The sequence below is a fragment of the Myotis nattereri genome, assembly GCF_964212035.1.
Source record: "Myotis nattereri genome assembly, chromosome: 9".
Lineage (NCBI taxonomy): Eukaryota > Metazoa > Chordata > Mammalia > Chiroptera > Vespertilionidae > Myotis > Myotis nattereri.
Window position 1 is genome coordinate 42,517,228 of NC_138084.1, and position 18,102 is coordinate 42,535,329.

An 18,102-nucleotide genomic window follows, 5' to 3' on the forward strand; every position below is an offset into this window, starting at 1 on the left:
GATTTTGAGTTATATGCCTGCTGCTCACGGCCATAGTTCATTGAACCAAGGGACTGACAGTCAGGCAAAATAATTTTATCTAACACAAAACAGGATGAAAAGGGAAGAAACAGGGATAGCAGGAGAGGAAAAGCAGAATAAGAATAGTAAAGTCGTAATAATGGCAGCCACAAACTATGTGATACTGGGTTGGGACTGTGGGCATCAATGTGAATTCATGTTTTTAAAATAATATACAGATACAGAGACATGGCAATAAAATCAGATGTGTGTGATGCATGTGCTAACATACATACATATATTTCATAGTTCTGTGTGCTGAAAGGGCCTAGAAGCGACGACACTCCAGTAGCAATGAATACACCTAATGCCCGATCTTGGTTTTTAAGTATCGTTCTCGAATAAAAGGAACCAGGTGCTGCTTGGAGAAATGGCTGATGTTAGGGCTGGGACAAGAAAAATATGAGTGAACTTGAAATATCTTGTGGTGCCAGAAAGTAAGGAAGTGCTAAAAAAAAAAAAAAAAATGATGGGGGCAATGCTGAAACAACACAGGACCCAACTTTACAGAGTTCAATGGCCAAATCTAGGCCTAAAAGAGCAATAAAAGAAACTTTGTATTAGATTATAAACCATAGAAAAAAACAAATATCTATTAGTTTATACTGTTATAAAGAAATTATTGAATAAATGGGAGGAAAGAGACAGCTCTTCCTTACAGTAGAATGCCAATTAATAAATATATTAATAAGGGAATATATTAATAAGGAAACAGGACGCCATCATTAGGCAAATAGAACATTAATACTTGCTGTAAGCAAGAACCATCGATGGGCCCCGCTGGCATGGCTGAATGTCGACCTATGAACCAGGTCACAGTTCGATTCTGGTCAGGGCACATGCTTGGGTTGCGGGCTCAATCCCCAGTGTAAGGCATGCAGGAGGCAGCTGGTCAATGATTCTCTCTCATGATTGACGTTTCTATCTCTTTCTCCCTCTCCCTTCCTCTCTGAAATCAATAAAAATATATTTAAACAATAAGAAACATCAATGGATGCTAAAATCAGGAGGGAAAATTAAAAGGGTAAATAAGGCATTAGCATGGCTTCAAAGTATCCCCTCAGAAGACCCTTCCTAATTTCAAAAGAGAATTTGTAATTTTACAGTGGAGAAACTTGATGCATACCACCTCAGCCATGTGATCAAAGTTAACTTTATCCCCTGCTGGAAGGCACTGAGAAGGGCGCACCCTTCCTGGGGTCCTTGTCTTGCCAAAAATGTAGACCCTCAATCTAATCATGTGAAAACAGTAGATTAACCAAATTGAGGGACATTCCTCAAAATAACTGACCTGGACATTTCAAAAGTGTCAAGGTCATGAAAGTCAAAGAAAGACAGAGGAACTATCATAGGTCGAAACAGATGAAGGAAACATGACAACAAAATGCAAGGCAGGACCCTGAACATGCCTTAGATCCTGAACCAGAAAAAGAACATCAGTAGCAGAATTGGAAAAATTTGAATGTCCACAGATTAGTTAGTAGAACTGTACCAATGTTAATTTCCTGATTTTAATAATTATACCATGGTTTTATAAGATCTTAATATTAGGAGAAGCTAGGTGAAGGTTATACATTAATTCTATTATTTTTGCAACTTTCTGTAATTCTAAAAATATTTTAAGGAAGAAAAAAAAAAGGACAGCAGTCACTGAGGTAGGGAGCAGCAGACATAGCTCCTTGAGGGGCTAGATAATGATTGTTAGAGCTCACATCCTGGCTTATGACTGTCTTCTACCCACCATATTGTTATGACATTCTTCCATCACACAAGGGACTTTGCTTCCTACCCCCATTTTCTGCTTCCTGAAAGAGATGCGCTAACACCAAAGGAGGGTTCCAAACGGCCCTGCAGGGAGAGGGTGATCACCAATGGGGACTACAGATGATGCCCAAGGACACAGCAGGCCTTGCTGTGCTCAGCTAAGCTGAGGCTGAAACAAAGGGGATGGTGTGCAGACCTTCTGCTTAGTGCCTAACATGCAGGCTGCACGGGGGAGCTGTTTATTCCAGGCTAACTTAGCTGGGACAGCAGTGTAGATAGGGCTGAGGCAGACCCCATGATCTCTAGCTTTTCCCCTAGAGCTCCCTAGGGTCTATGTTGTTAGTCTCCTGAAGGAGGTCTCAGAGAGTTGAGCTTACTTGGATCATTTGGCATTAGAGTCCCAGAGCAGGCCAGTGTGGTGACCCAGTCAGCCTTCCTCCTAGAAGTGCTCTACATCGGCTAGTTCCAAGGCTGGAGAAACCTGGTCTGGCCTGACCCCAGAACACAGGGTGAGAAGGAACAGTAGCTATGATATGGCAGTGGAAGGGGGAAGGGTTCTATGGGTCCCTTTCCCTTGGAATTTTAGGGCATGGAAAAGAGGTAGTTACAGCCTCAACTGAAGAACCTCTGTGCCTGAGCCTCTGTACTCTTTCTCCACGCTCTGTGGAGACATTCTGAGGGCCAGCAGAGGGTGGCAGGTCAAAGTCTGGCCCCTGTCTTCTTCCAGCCAGATCTGTTCTTAGCTGCCATACTTCTGAGCTTCCAGAGAACACGATCAAGTTCCAGAGACTATGGGGCATGGAGATCATGCTGAAGGACAGAGATAAGGGACCTCCTCTCCTCTCTGCTTGAAGGAGGTGCAGGGGCAGCTCCTCCTGGAGACTGTTAGCAAGCTTTGGACCCACCACAAAGGGGGCAGGGGAGGGGTCTTGCAGGGGCTGTGAGAAGAGGCTGCGGGGAGAGGAGTAAGAGGTATGAGGGGGAAGGTAGGTCAGTTGTCATGCCACAGCTGAGGGGCCTTTATTGGACGTTGAGGGCACTAGGCAGGTAGGTAGATGCTAGAGGGTGTGGCACACCTTCTCAGGGTGTAGTGGTGCCCGGATGTCCAGTTTGTGGGTCTTGCTGTCCTTATCGATGATCTCCAACCGCAGTGTGGGTGAGCGCTTCTCAGACTGGGGTGAGGGCAGATCAGGGCTCTTGAGGAGCTGCTTGTCTGAGTCCTCCACAGTGATGCGCAGAGTACAGCCCCCTGGCAGCAGGTCCTGTTCATAGGCGGCTGCCAACTGGTTCACCACACGGCGTTCTACCTGCAGGTCGCAGGTGAAGTGGTCGTCACTGCTGAGGCCTGGGCAGGCCTGTGGCCTGAGCCTGAAGGTCAGGCTCTATCGCTTACTACTGTGCCTTTGCTTGGCATGAAGGCCAGCCTCTATCATTACTGCTAGGACAAGCACTTATGCGGAGCTTCAGTTTTCTCATCTGCAAAGGGCTAACACCACAGCTTGCAGGATTGTGCTAAAAACTCAATGTCAGTTTCTAAGGTTCCCAATACAGTTCCCCATCCCTGTAGGGGTTACCCTCCAAAATAGGGTTTGACTTGATCATCCTGTGTTTTTTATTCCATAAGGGCATCTGTTCTGGGTAGGAACAATTCCAGGCTGGGAGCCCAGGGACTGGGTCTAGGGGTACCGGGGAGGGAAGTGTCGAGGCACCTGTGCTCACCTCATGCTTGATGGAGCGGGCGCCATAGTGCACATTGTAGCCATCAACCAACACGTCTGCCACCTCTCGGTCCCAGAGCAGTGTGATATTGTGCCTTTGCTTGGCCTGAGAAAGATCGGACAGGAATATGTCTGCATGTGGCCGAGGGCTTTCCATCTCTCATGCCTGAGGCCTGTGCCTGTGAGAGACTATGTGCCCCAGGGCCACTGGCCACATACCACCTTTTGGGAGGTGGTGCTCCCAGTGGGAAGATATCCCATCCCAACCCATGGGCAGTCTCCACTCTTACTCTCTTGGCCCAGAAGTTCAGTTCCTTGTTGACTAGCTGGATGAGCTCCGAGTGGCAGAAGGGGAGGAAGTAGACGATTTCGTTGATTCGTCCCAAAAACTCATCCCTCCGGAAGTGAGCCTGCAGAGCCAGATAAGGAGTGAGGTCAGTGACAGAGATGGGGGTAAAGGCAATTACTGGACCCCAGTGGAGAAGATATGGGGGCTTCCATAGCTTTAGGCCAAGGGGATCCCCCACCCAAGGCTCCAGTGGGAAGGACAAAGGCCTCTTACTTTCAGGATGGGCCGAATCACGTTCTCTTTGAAATTCTTTGATATGGTGATCTTGTCACTAATTTGGACATCCCCTGTAGAAACAGAATCATAAACTGACTACTCCCCACACCCAGGGGCTTTGGGAGATGTGCCAGCCCCTTGACCTCGTCCATGAAAAGAGCCCCGGTCCTGTCCCTGATGAGCTGTGTGATCCTGGTCAATGCCTCAGGCTCTCTGGGCCTTGGCCTGGTCTTCTTACTTGAACAGTGAGAGGACTGGTCTGGGTACTTTCTGAGGCCCTTCCAGCTCTTATGTACCACAAAGCCTGGGGTTCTTACCGTGAAAGTTGTGTGAGAAAGGGAGGGAAGAAGAGAGTCAGGATCAAGATTTTAGTTTTGACTTAGAAGAAGTGGGGCAGGAGGGTTCAATTCCAAATGGAAAGGTGACTTCTGTCTGGTACACTCTTCCTTTCCAGCACTCTCCAGCCTACCTACCCAGGAAGGCTCCTCGGCTGAAAAAGTTTGTGTCCATCTCCATAGTTTCTGTTAACTAAGGGTCCCTTCAGTTCCCCAAGACCCTGGCCTCTTCCTGGTCCTTCACCTGGGGTGCTCCATCCATTCCTCTGTCTGGGACCCTCCTGTCACCGGAGACCTGGGGCTTTATAGAGGAAGTAAGGGCATTGTCTGTCTCCCTCCATATCTGGTATGGTGCTTGGAATCTGGTCACTGCCAGCTACCAGGATCCTCACCAAGGCCTAGGACCCCAATGCCATCCTTGCCCCCAAGAGATGTGCTGGTGATCTGGGCACTTGCCCAGTTGCCTAGATAGCCCAGGCTATGTGCCATACCAAGGTTCTCGGCGATACGGTTATGGCTCATCTCCAAAGCTTCCTGCCTCAGCTGCAGTGCGTGCTGTGCGATCTCGTCACTGGCCACATTGGAGGTCATAATGAAGATGGCGTCCTTGCAGTCGATGGTTTTCCCTTTTCCATCTGTCAGCCGGCCCTGGGAATGAACAGTGACTGTACAGTTAGGGAGCTACAAGACCGAGCACCTCTTCCAGAAGGTCTCTCCAAAACCCATGTCTCCCCTACCCCTGGCAGAGTCAGCTGCTTGCTCCCTGGATTCTCTGAGCACTGTTCTCACCCTCGGTTGCAGTGCTCACTACCCTGGGCTGCAACTGCTTCACGTACTGAGCACCTGCAGTGAGACTGCATTTGCTGTGTCAACAGTCAGGGTACCTAATTATCCCTGGCACCCAGAAGTCAGCTTGATTTCACATGCACCCATCCAACACACTGTTCTGGAAGCCCACTCTAGTCCAGGCTCTGTGTTGGGGCACTGGGGACACACTGAGCCTTTGACATGCTCCCAGTCTAGAGGAGTGACACTTAGGAAACCAGTAATGACAAGTCAGTGCATTAAGTGTCATCACAGGGAAAGCCCAAGTTGCTGTAGTTCAGAGGAGGGTATTTCACTGGGCCACTGTGAAGATGAGATATTGTCATACTGAAGAATATTCCTTAGTTAACCAAGCCGTGCAAATTTATTTTTTACTTTACCCACATCTGTCTTTATTAAAACTGTGCAAATGTTGTGAAATGTTATTACTGTAGCAAACACATATATATTTGTTGAATCAAAATGAATAGACAGAGAGGAATAGAAAATAATGTTCTTCCTTTAACCAACTTGGGAAGTTTCCTTGGAATCTTTCTTTCTAGAAGTGACATAAAAGAGAGCATCTGTACTGGAGACAGATGCACCAAGGAAAGAGAAAAGGAGCAACATCAGAGGAAGAGACAGAAGAATAAGGAAAGTATAGGTCATTTAGTTCAAGGGCAAGGAGCTCCACCCACTCAGCAAACCTCACATCTATCACCATAAGCAGCACTTTGCAGTAGAACAAAAGCAATGATCAGGATCTCACTGAGAGGCACTGATGGAGCAACAACAGTGGACACTGATGGGCATTTCTGCCATAGGGACCTGCTTAATGTTTCCTGTGTACTATTGCACTCCACCCACCAGAAGCTCCAAGAAGGCAGAGGCTGGATCTTGTTCTCACTGGGTTCTAGAACACTGTTTGGTGCATAGTTAAGTGTTCAGTGCCTGTGTGTGAAATGCCTAAATCCTCACAACCCCTACAGAGCAACTGAGGCTCAGAGAGGTTAGGTAACTCATTCAAGGTCTCACATTAGTAAACTCTACAGCTGAGGCTCAAACTATGTGATCACAGAGACACGCCCTTCCTTCTGCACCAGTCTACTGAGGTCATAGGAATAGTGCTGGATAAATGAGGCTCCATGAAATTTTCTTTCCCTAAGTAAAATTTTCTCAGAATTCTGCCAAATTTAGTTTGCATCCTTTGATCCTTGCTGGAGAGAAACAACTGAGACAAGTGTGGGAAGAAGGAGACCTGCCTGGGATTTCCTCTGGGTTACAGACAGAACATAGCTCCTACCAGGCCAGATAACATGACTCTGGGGGACAGATAGGTCTGTGGGTTCCTGCCTGACCCAGCCTCAGCTGGAAACCAATCCTCAAGCATTTTCCTTTCCCTGTTGCCCTGACTCAAAGTCAGCCCCTGCTTCTAAAACCAAAGCAATGGTGCCCTAGCTGGTTTGTCTTAATGGATAGAGTGTCAGCATGTGAACTGAAAGGTCCCAGGTTTGATGCCTGGGTTTCAGGCTCAATCCCCAGTAGGGGGCATGCAGGAGGCAGCCGATCAATGATTTTCTCTCATCACTGATGTTTCTATATCTCTTTCTCTCTCCTTTCCTCTCCGAAATTACTAAAAAATAAAAAATCTACACTAATAAAAGAGAAACATGGTAATTGGCGTACAACCGCTACCCTTTTCATTGGCTAATCAGGGCGATATGCAAATTAACTGACAACTAAGATGGCGGTTAACCGCCAACAAAGATGGCGGTTAATTTGCACATGTAGGCACAATGCAGGGAGGCGAAAGGGAAAGCAGGAAGAAGCCCCCTGCCACTGACAGTGATCGGAAACCCAGGGGGGAGCTAAGAGCCGGGGGGCAGGGCAAAGGCGGGCCTGGGGGCCACCTTTGCCCTGCCCCCCAGCCATGATCGGAGAATCGGGCGCCTTTGCCACCCTGGCCAGTGATAGCAGGAAGTAGGGGTGGAGCCAGTGATGGGAGCTGGGCACGGTCGAAGCTGGCAGTCCCGGGAGCTAGGGGTCCCTTGCCTGGGCCTAGAGTGGAGCCCGCGATTGCGGGGCCGCTGCAGCTGCGGGTCCCCGCTGCCCGGGCCGGATGCCTCAGCCAGAGGCGTTAGGCCTGGGCAGGGGCAGACCCTGCAACTGTGGGGAACTGGGGGTCCCCTGCCCAGGCCTAATGCCTCGGCCAGAGGTGTTAGGCCCGGGCAGGGGCAGAGCGGGAGATCACGGGGAGCTGGGAGTCCCCTGCCCAGGCCTAACGCCTTGGCCAGAGGCGTTAGGCCTGGGCAGGGGCGGAGCCTGCAACCGCGGGGAGCTGGGGGCAGGGGCAGAGCGGGAGATCGCGGGGAGCTGGGGGTCCCCTGCCCAGGCCTGACACCTCTGCCAGAGGCCTCAGGCATGGGCAAGGGGCCGATCCGGTGATTGGCGATCGGAGGGTGATGAGGGTCAACTCCTCTGGCCGGAGGGTGAAGAGGGTCAACTCCTCTGGCCGAGGCATCAGGCCTGGGTGGGGGGCGGAGCCGGGGATTGGGGGGATATGATGGTCCCCTTGCCCAGGCCTGAAGCCTGGGTCAGAGGCGTCAGGCTTGGGCAGGGGGGTGGAGCAAGCGATCAGAGGGAGATGGGGGTCCCCTGCCCAGGCATGATTCCTGGGCCAGAGGCATCAGGCCTGGGCGGGGGTCAGAGCCAGTGATCGGGGGGAGATGGGGGTCCCCTGTCCAAGCCTGACACCTCTGGCAGAGGCGTCAGGCCTGGGTAAGGGGCCGATCAGGCGATCGGAGGGTGATGGGGGTCGACGCCTCTGGCCGAGGCATCAGGCCTGGGCAAGGGCGGAGCCGGTGATGGGGGGGAGAGCGGGTCCCCTGCCCAGGCCTGAATCCTGGGCCAGAGGCATCAGGCCTGGGCTGGGGGCAGAACCAGTGATGGGGGGAAATGAGGGTCCCCTGCCCAGGCCTGACACCTCTGGCAGAGGCGTCAGGCCTGGGCAAGGGGCCAATCCTGCAATTGGAGGGTGATGGGGGTCAACGCCTGAGGGCTCCCAGTATGTGAGAGGGGGCAGGCTGGGCTGAGGGACACCCCTCCCCCCCCACCCAGTGCACGAATTTCGTGCACCGGGCCCCTAGTAATAAAATAAAATAGAAATATTAAAAAACAAAAACAAAGAACCCCAAAGCAATGGTCCTCATAGGCAATATGGGAAGGAATGTGCATTGCCTGAGCACCTATTACGTGGTGGCCATGGTATTGGGTGCTTTTCAGCCTCACTTTACACTAGCCCTTGGAACAGGGCTCTCAGAAAGTGTTATTTCCAAGGGGGTCTATTCAAAAGGGGCCTTGTGATCTAAGTCCCTGCTCACTCTCCTGTCCCTGCCTTTGGATGGGACAAGGGGAAGGCAAGGGAACAAATGGATATTCTTGAGCTTTTGCCATTAGTTTTCTTGCTTATAGGTTATAATACGAGAGAATCCACTCCTTAGTGGGGACCAGGTCTGCATGAGTGTGTGACATGCCCAGGTGCATGCATACGACACTATATGTTCACAGTCATTCCTGAGGACTGAGTGCACACACTGCTGCACTGGCCAGAGCAATAACCAGCGACGATTTCATTCTGAGAGATCAAAGCTGTGCTCATAACTGGGCCTGAAGATGGGTCCCAGGTGGATCAGGGGAGCAGGTGCAGTGTATGACTGACCCAAGGGTGACTTCATGTCTCTGTCCTCAGAGTCCTTGGCAATAAAGATGTGTCCCAAAGAGGGAGCTGTCACTGTCCCACCTTTCAGCAATGACTGGAACGCTCACACCCTGGGTGGGGTATGAATGCTCATCCCAGGGCTCCAGGGGCGGTTTTTCCACTGCTTGTCTCTTTGAAGGGAGGAGCAGAGGGTGGGCTTTTTGAGGGCCAGTCTCTTCCTGGGACTGTGGCTCTGTGCCATAGGGGTCACGTGGGATGTGACCAGCATTAGTCCTGCTTGGTGCTTTGAAGAGAACAATAAATTCTGCTTTTCTAGGCCCAGGCTTGGGAGAACTGGCAGGGTAGGAATGGGGGGTTTCCCTCATGCCCCCAGACTGGATTAGGTGCCCTTACAACTCACAGCACTTGCTTCTCGTAGTGCAGCACTCACCATAGTTCCCTGAACTGCCTTTTGTTGCCCGTCTCCCCCACTCATTCATGAACACCGAGGCAGGGACTGTGTTGGATCTGTGTCCCTTCTGCCCCATAATGAACCACAGTCTCTTGTTTTGCTCTATCAATTCCCCCTTTGACTCTTCCTGGTAGGTGCAGGCTCTGTTTTAGCCCTGTCCTCTTCTCTGCACACTGTATTCTCCCTAGGTGAGAGAGCTCATCCCTTCCCTTAGTTTCCATTACCCTGTCTGTGCTGGATCATTCCTGAATCTCTATGTCTAGTACATACCTCTCCTATGCTCCAGACCAGCGGTTAACAACTGGTGGTCCGTGGACCACTGGTGGACTGTGAGGTCCAAAAGGTTGGTGACCGCTGGTTTAAGGAAACCTTTGGAGCAATGGTCGCCAACTGGTGGTCCGTGAGGTCCAAAAGGTTGGCAACCACTGCTCCAAACCTCTCCAACTGATGAATGACCACTTAGACATCTCTATCTGGCTGTTCCTCAGGCATTGCCTTTTAACAGTTCTAAACTCAGCTCTCCACCTTCCTCTCCAATTTACAGCTCATTTTCCTGCATTTCCTGCTTCAGCTGATAGCAGCAGCAGCAGTCCAGTCATCCAGGCCAGAAATCCAGCCACTGATCTCCTTAGCTCCGCCTTCTCTCTTCCCATCCAATCACTGAGCCCTGCACAGTGATCTCCTGGTAATTCTCCCCATCCCAGGGTCCTGCTTTAGACAGGCCTCCCAGCTCTGAACTCTTCAATAGTCTCCTCGCTGCCCGCTTCTTCTTTCCTTTCTCTCACAGCTATCAATAAGAACTTTATAAAGTGAAAACCTGACCATGTTTCTCTCCTGCTTAAAGTTTTTAAAGGCTCCCTATGATCCACCAAATAAAACTATGTTCCTTTGTCTGGCATTTTAACTGGCCCCAGTCTATCTAACCCACCTCATCTCCACTATTCTGTTCTCACTTTCCTCTGCAGTCAAGCAGTATGAACTGCCGGTCCCTGGGTATAGCAGGCTGCCTCATGCTCCCTATGCTTCTGCACATCTGATGTCTGCTGCTGGCCCTTCTCACCTATGTTCATCTGGCAAACACTTATTCATCCTTAGAAGGTTTGCTTAATCACGTTAGTCACAAAGCATTTCCCGTGATGTTGTGGGCTCTGGCAATGGTTGGAGTAGGACAAGGTCCCTGTCCTCAAGGGGCACAATGCATATATCTGGCTAAGCAAACTCGGATGGCAGCTTTGGTCAATGGAACCAAGGGCATAAATATCAGAAACTGCAGTGGGCTAGTAGAGGCTGCAGAAAGGAATTATCAACTCCCAAAAGGCCGTTGTGGAGTGACAGCAGGGGAGGGGTGGACAGGGTTTCCATGTGGGGCCAATTGTATTTCAGTCTGCAGTTGCCCTCTGTCTTTCTGGGCCAAGGAGGCCATCAGAGGTACCTCTCCAGGGATGGCAGAGGCCAAACCGGCTGCTGGATTCTCCCTTCCTGTGAATGCTTCACTGCTGATCTACCTCTTTCTTTTGGTCCCAGTGGCATGGAAGTTATTATTTAAGCTGCAGGAACTGAACTGCTTGGGTTCGAACCTGGATTCCCTCTTTCCAGCTGTGTGACCATGGGTGAATTACTTATCTCACTTTACTTCAGTTTCTCCATTTGTTACATGGAGGCAGTAATAATATCTATCTTCCTAAGGTTGTTGGGAGGATTAAAGGAATTGATACATGTACATTTTCAGAACAGTGCCTGGCATACAAAGTACAAAAATATCAACTATTATCACATGTCCTTTCCACCTGTCTACCAGGCAGGGAGCTCCTGGAGGGCAGGTTTGGTGCACAGCTGACTATCTGAATCCCATCGAGTCTGGAACAGAGCAGAAGGTTTTAGGGCACAGGCATAACTGAATTTGTGACATTTGAAGGACTGGTCTTCATTCAACAGCAGAAGTCTGGGGATAGGGAGTAGCTGAGAAGCTAGGAAGACCTCAACAAAACTCGGGCAGGGGCAAGGATGCTAGGCCAGGTGGGGAAGGTGGTGGGAAGCTGTGGGGACATTTGAATGTGGGTCTTCTTGGCTTGGTACCTGATCTACTATTTGGTCCAGGGGGAGTTCCTTCATGAACCTCATCTAGTGCACTTGTGACAGGGGAAGCAAAACTCTTTCCTGTTTCCCTAGGGCTAAGTAGAAAAGGTGGGTAGAACTCCATGTGGCAACATGCTGGCTAATAGAGCTTACGTGAGGGAGAAGAGAAGGCTCATCCTGGTCTGCAGTCCCTGGAAAAGGTGGAGGTCATCCCCTTCAGATAAGCTCTCCCTCAAGGTAAGGAGCGGTACAGAGGGGAGAACTGGGGCTCTAGGGTCAGACGTATTTGCAGCTCAATCCTGGCTCCTCCACACAGTAGCTCTGTGGCCTTGGGCAAGTCATTTATAACTGCTGAACCTCGATTTCTTCATCTGTGAAAACTGAGATTGTTTCTACCTTGCATGGCTATTGTGATGATTAGTGATACCATCTGTAAAGTCTTTAGCACAGCCTGGTATATAGAATGTGCTGAATAAAAGGGCTTCTTCTTCTCATTTAGAATTTACTCCACGTGTATGTGTGCATGTGTACGTGTGTGTGTGTGTGTGTGTGTGTGTGTGTGTGTGTGTGTGTAGTGGGAGGGGGGTGCTGTCTCATTTGTGATGAGCCTGGAGCTCCTTGGAAGAGGTCCATGAGCCAGAAAGGTTCTTGAGCTTACTTTGGATTCAGCCTTCCTGTATGTCACATGAGGTTCCTGATGCCTGAAGATGAAACAGCTGGAACTACAAGTTCAGGTCTTTCTCTCCTGGCACCTCTGCCCCATTCTGTTTCTCTGGAAGGTAGCCTGGGCCTTGGTCCAGAGAGGGAGTGAAACCACATCTGCTAAGTGCCCAAATGTACACATGGGGGAGCAGCAAGATGAGGAATGATCTGACAGGCCTCTAGGCCCTTGGTTCCTACTGCTCATAGACCCTCATACCTAAGGGTGTCCCTGCCTCCATTCCGGCCCATTTCACCTCATCAAACAGCTGTAGCATGATGGTAAGCACATCTGGATGGGCCTTGTCCACCTCGTCAAAGAGCACCACGGCATTGGGGCATTGTTTCAGCTTCTTGGTCAGCTGGCCACCCTCCTCGTGGCCGATGTAGCCTGGTGGGGACCCAATAAACTTGGCCACCTAGGGGAAGGAAGGAAACATGTTACAAAGGCCTTTCCATGCTTTGCGTTTCCAATTTGGGGCAAGCACAAGAAGATGGCTTTACATACAATGTTAAGACTGCCTATCTCAACAAGGAGTGTCAGGCTGAATCCTGGGGTGGCAGGAATCCTGCTATGATGGGAGAGCAAAATAGATCTTTCCTATGCTTGTTCTTCAGAGCAAATCTTATGTAAACAGGCCAGTGACCCTGCGGTACACATATGTCCCCAAAGGACAAATCCCAAGGCTGCTGGAATTATCTCAGGCTCAAATGACAAGCCACATCAAAATTCTCAGCCCTGCAAACCACACTTCACCGAGGACTCTCACTCACCTCATGCCGCTCCTGGAACTCAGACATGTCCAGCCTGATGAAGCCCTGTGTGGAAACAAGCACGAGTCCAATTGGCAGGAAGGCAAATACCCACAAGCTTTCAGACCACACCAACTCAGGATCTTCCATCCCATTCTTGTATGTTCTTAATGGCTCCTTGCCTCTTTTTCTGTCCACTCAGTCCCTACATGATTCCATTCCTTACAATAACGAACCAAGTCATGTCCCTGTCCTTCTAAATTGGGCCCAGAATGTCTCCTTTCTCAGGCAGGCCTCTACTGGCCTGATTACCACATCATCCACCCAATCTCCCGTTCTCCCATCCATTTTACATTTCCTGAAGGCATCCGTGTGTGCTGGGCACTGGAACTACAACAGTAAACAAGACTTGGTCTCTGTCCCTGAGGGGCACCCGTTGAGTAGGGTGGGCAGACATGGACAAAATCAGTCACAATCAGCGTGGATCATGATGACATGGAGGGGAGCAACCCAGGCGGCTGCATGGTGCCCTCACATTTGCAAGTCATTGTAGGCACATGCCCTTTTAGTTTACTTTTCTTTAAAACAAATAAACCTTTTTATTTATTTATATTTCTTTATTTCATCTAAAGGCACCCATAATGTAGCTTGCAGCCTTTCTCTCACCGCTGCTGGGCTAGGGGTGATTTCCAAGGAAGTGGTCCCCTGGGGTAAGGCCTGACCATGATTAGCCCTGGAAGAGAACAATGGGTAGTGTGGCATTTGTGAGCCAACACAGGCAGAGAACACACCCCTTTCCATGAAGAATTTAGGGAGTTATAAAGGCATTCATGGGTGCCGTCCATCCACCCATACAGGGTACCCCACTCTCTCCCAGGCTCCTCTCTTGCTGGCACATGGTCCTGTCTGAGAGAGCCCACTCATTAACCTCATGTCTCTTGAGAGCTGGGGATGATGGGTGCCAAGGCACTGGGAGGGTGATGGCTATATTTGAAATGCAGGCCTATTCTAGCTCAGTCTTTGGTCTCAAATTCACTCAGTGATGTACTTCTAGTTTTTTCTCTGTCCTGTCACTCTGCACCCAAGGTATGGGGTGGCAGAAAGAGCCCCAGGCTGGCAGCCAGGGGCCTGCTTCTAGTCTCAGTCCTGCCACTATCTGTGTGGCCTCAGGTATGCTGCCTCCCCTTTCTGAGCTATAGTTTTTCCTGTGTAACACAGACCCTGTTTCCTCTCCTAGTCTCGCCAGGGGCCTGAGGAGAGGACCTAACCCAGAGGTGGGAAAGGCCTGGGAGAGTTATTAAGGTCATGTGGGGGTGATCCCTGCTATCTAAGCACATGGGACTTAGCCAGCAAGCATTTTCAGAAGGCCCAGACAGCTCAGCCAAGAGAAACAGGCTTCAGGAAGGGTGGGAAGATGGACATGGGGAAGCTGGGAGTGCTGCCCAGAGGGAGCAATGGGCCGGAAGCCATGAGATGGGTATCTGATAATAGCTCACAGTCACTTACTATGGGTGCTTACTATGTGCCTGGCAAGTTATAAAAGGCTCATAACATTTTCAAGTCTGTGAGGTAAGCACTATTATCATCCCCATCTTACAGATGATAAAACTGAGTCACAGATTTAAGTAACTTGCCCAAGGTTACTCAAGCTTGACAATTTGGCTCCAAGTTTACACCCTTAGCCATTTATTCTACTGCCTCATATTTCTGGCTCTGTCAATCAGTTGGGCTGTTGGCAGTCTTCATCTGAAGTGTTCTGAGTTTTGTGCCCAGATATCAATGTCCCAGGATACTGGGAGTATAGACTAGGGTAGGGGTGGGCAAACTTTTTGACTCGAGGGTCACAATGGGTTCTTAAACTGGACTGGAGGGCCGGAACAAAAGCATGGATTGAGTGTTTGTGTGAACTAATATAAATTCAAAGTAAACATCATTTCATAAAAGGGTACGGTCTTTTTTTTCAATAGTTTTATTCATTTCAAACGGGCCGTAGTTTGCCCATGGCTAGACTAGGGCTTACTTATGTCAAGTGATCTGGATTCTACTAAATTGTTAAGTAAATTTGAACAAGCCTCAGGGCTTGATTTTCTTGATTGAAATAATTTTGGTTTCATATGAGCTTAGCTTAGGGTTATCTAGAAGTGAGGCAAGGATAATGACAGTAATATCCAACATGTATTGATTGCTTACCAGGTGCTAAGAATGTTGTTTATCATTTTATTTCATCTCATTAACATTCATAATAATCCAATGAGATAGGCACCATTTTAAAACCCATTTTGCAGATGAGAAAACTGATGTAAACTGAGATCCTGGCCAACTCCACAGAGCAGTTTAGAATTGGGATTTGAACACAGGCAGCTGAACTCAGATTCATGCTCTGACTCCTTTGTCATTCTGCCCTATAACTGCACGTCTTTACGGCTTCACCACTCTATTTCAGGATGAGATCACAGAAAAGCATTAAGGTTTTTTTTTCTCAAGGATTATTAACCCTAATAATGGGAGTTAATAAAGCTGCTCAATTTGGGAGGCATAGTAGACGCTAATGAAAAAATAAGCTCATGGATCTGATAAAAAATTATAAAAATGTGCAAACAACGCCTTACGAGGCAGCCAGGTCTAGAGCTATGAGTGACTTTTTATAAACGAGGCAACTAAGGATCTGAAAGCCAGAACTTGAATTCAAGTCACCGACTCCTAAGCCAGTGCTCATTTCATTTTGTTAGGCCACTTTAACACTGGGCCCTATAGTGACACTTCCTACACACCACTCGTTGGATTCTGGAGGTATCAGATAGCTTACGGTCCAGGGCTCTTGGATTTTGAAGGTCTCAAACATGCCTATTACATGGCCATAGAATGTCTATGCTAAATGCAGAATCTGTAATCAGGGGTTCTGCAGAAGCACTACCTATGATTTAAAAATAAAACACAAGAATATGATAGGATTCTCATGCCTCTCATCTCCCTATGCATCATAGGGACAAACTGAAAAGTTTACACTTTAGCCTCCTATTGCACGTGAGAACAATGATATTAAGAGCTGAGAGACTGGCCCTGGCCAGTGTTGCTCGGTGGTTAAAGCATTAGCCTGTGTACCAAAGGGTAGCAGGTTTGATTCCCAGTCAAGGGCACATACCTGGGTTACAGGTTCAATCCCTGACCCCAATCGGGGCATGTGCAGGAGGCGGCCAATAGATCTGTCTTTCTCACATTGATGTCTACCCCTCCTCCTACTCTCTCTAAAAACATCATAGGGGCCAGGCTGGTGTGGCTCAGTAGTTGGGCACTGACCTATGAACTAGGAGGTCACGGTTCAATTCTTAGGCCACACGCCGGGTTTCCAGCTTGATACCTGGTGGGGGTGTGCAGGAGGCAACCAATCAATGATTCTCTCTCATCATTGATGTTTCTCTCCCTCCCTCTCTTTCCTCTCTGAAATTAAAAAAAATATATATATATATATATTTAAAATATATTTTATTGATTTTTTTACAGAGAGGAAGGGAGAGGGATAGAGAGTTAGAAACATGAGAGAGAAACATTGATCAGCTGCCTCCTGCACCCCATCCCCCCCACCCCCCGGGGATGTGCCCGCAACCAAGGTACATGCCCTTGACTGGAATCAAACCCGGGACCTTTCAGTCCGCAGGCTGACGCTCTATCCACTGAGCCAAACCGGTTAGGGCAAAAAATATATATATTTTAAAAAATCATAGGGAAAAATACCCTCAGGTGAGGATTAACAAATAAACAAACAGAGTTGAGAAACTGGATTCTGATTTTACTTCTTCCTTTAACAACTGATCTTGGACAGACCCTTTAATGCTATAGGTCAGTTTTTGCATCTGAAAAGTGGGTCTGATTTAGCATCTATGCTGTTTTCCTCATAAGATCAAATAAGACAGTCAATAGGGGACTGATGTGGAAAATATGAGGTGATGAATAAATACAAGACAAGGGAACAGGCACTTACTATGTGCTAGAGCCTGAGCTCATTTGATGCTCTGACAACCTCAGACAAAATACTAGACAGCCTCACTCTGAGACAAGAGAGCTGAATTGTACAGGGATAAAGTAACCTGACAAAATAGAATTGGAACCTGTGCCAAGAAATGACTGGCTCCAGAACCTGGACCACCCAGCCCACTGCCTCCAAGGGGTGATGGCGTTACTTCAGTCTCCTGGGTGAGGCATGCGTTGAACGTGCCATCAGAACACCCTGCACTGTTGTAAACATGCCTCGAACTGAAGTGATGCTCCAAGTGAAAAATGACTTGCATCATCAGTCTTTCCACAAGCCCCCTCGCCTTTCTACACCAGCAAGTCAGCAGATACTTTCCTTCTACTTCCACTGTGTATGAAGACACATTAAGACAGCTCGGATAAGGAGATTATAATTTGTAATTAAATATTAACCTTTCTGACAGTATTAAAATTAAAACACTCAGAATTCTTCATCCCTAATCAGGTGGTTCCTGCCTGTAACTGCATCTTCCCTAATAGTCTTGCTAGTTTATGGCCCTTTCCAGAGTGCTAATTGTTTCAATCGCTGCCAACCTGATGAATTGTCTTAAAAATGCTATTTCAGTTGGCGCACACTAGCATGTCATGTGCTGCGTCTTGCCTGCCTGCCTGTCAAGTGGGTCCGCTCTGGGTTTGGCTGAGGCAAAGCATAGCTACTAGCAGAGCCAGGGAGGCTTAGAAGGCTTCAGCCAGTTATTAGGCAGAAGGAGGCCATGAATGCAGCTCAGGACACAGCCTGAGTTACCTTGTTTCTGTGGCTGCCAGGCCCTCAGGAAGGTGGCAAAGGGGCAACTAGGTCAGAAGCAGGACAGGAGGTGCCCAGGGCTCTGCTGCTGGGGTAGTTTGGCTGGCAAGGTCTGAGCAATTCTTATCACTTCAGCTGGGGAGGCGTTCCACAGAAATGAGGCAAGGGCACCTAGGGTTGTGGGCACCCACCAGTGGTGGGCAGGGGGACCTTAGCCTCCACACTGGGAAGGCTGGTAGAAGAAAGGAGGTTTGGCCTTCATTGAAATGTTCCTGCAGTCTCCAAGAATCGATCTCTCTGGCATTTCTCTCTGCATGAACATACTGTCAGCATAGAAAGTCAAACTGAGCAGGCCTTGGGAAGCCAGAGACTGAATGAGAAAGGG

General features: G+C 49.0%; 1 protein-coding gene across 1 annotated transcript in view; it reads right to left on the reverse strand.

The window, feature by feature from the left end:
- Positions 1–1,539: 1,539 nt before the first annotated feature.
- Positions 1,540–18,102, reverse strand: part of CLPB (ClpB family mitochondrial disaggregase) — a 159,319-nt gene continuing 142,756 nt past the window's right edge. The window contains exons 10-16 of the mRNA XM_081098694.1: positions 12,965–13,009; positions 12,448–12,609; positions 4,934–5,090; positions 4,105–4,178; positions 3,833–3,952; positions 3,544–3,648; positions 1,540–3,131 (exon numbers count right to left, since the gene is read on the reverse strand). Coding sequence (XP_080954820.1) covers positions 2,883–3,131; positions 3,544–3,648; positions 3,833–3,952; positions 4,105–4,178; positions 4,934–5,090; positions 12,448–12,609; positions 12,965–13,009 — 912 coding nt within the window. The 3' untranslated portion in view covers positions 1,540–2,882. The remainder of the gene's footprint in view (positions 3,132–3,543; positions 3,649–3,832; positions 3,953–4,104; positions 4,179–4,933; positions 5,091–12,447; positions 12,610–12,964; positions 13,010–18,102) is intronic.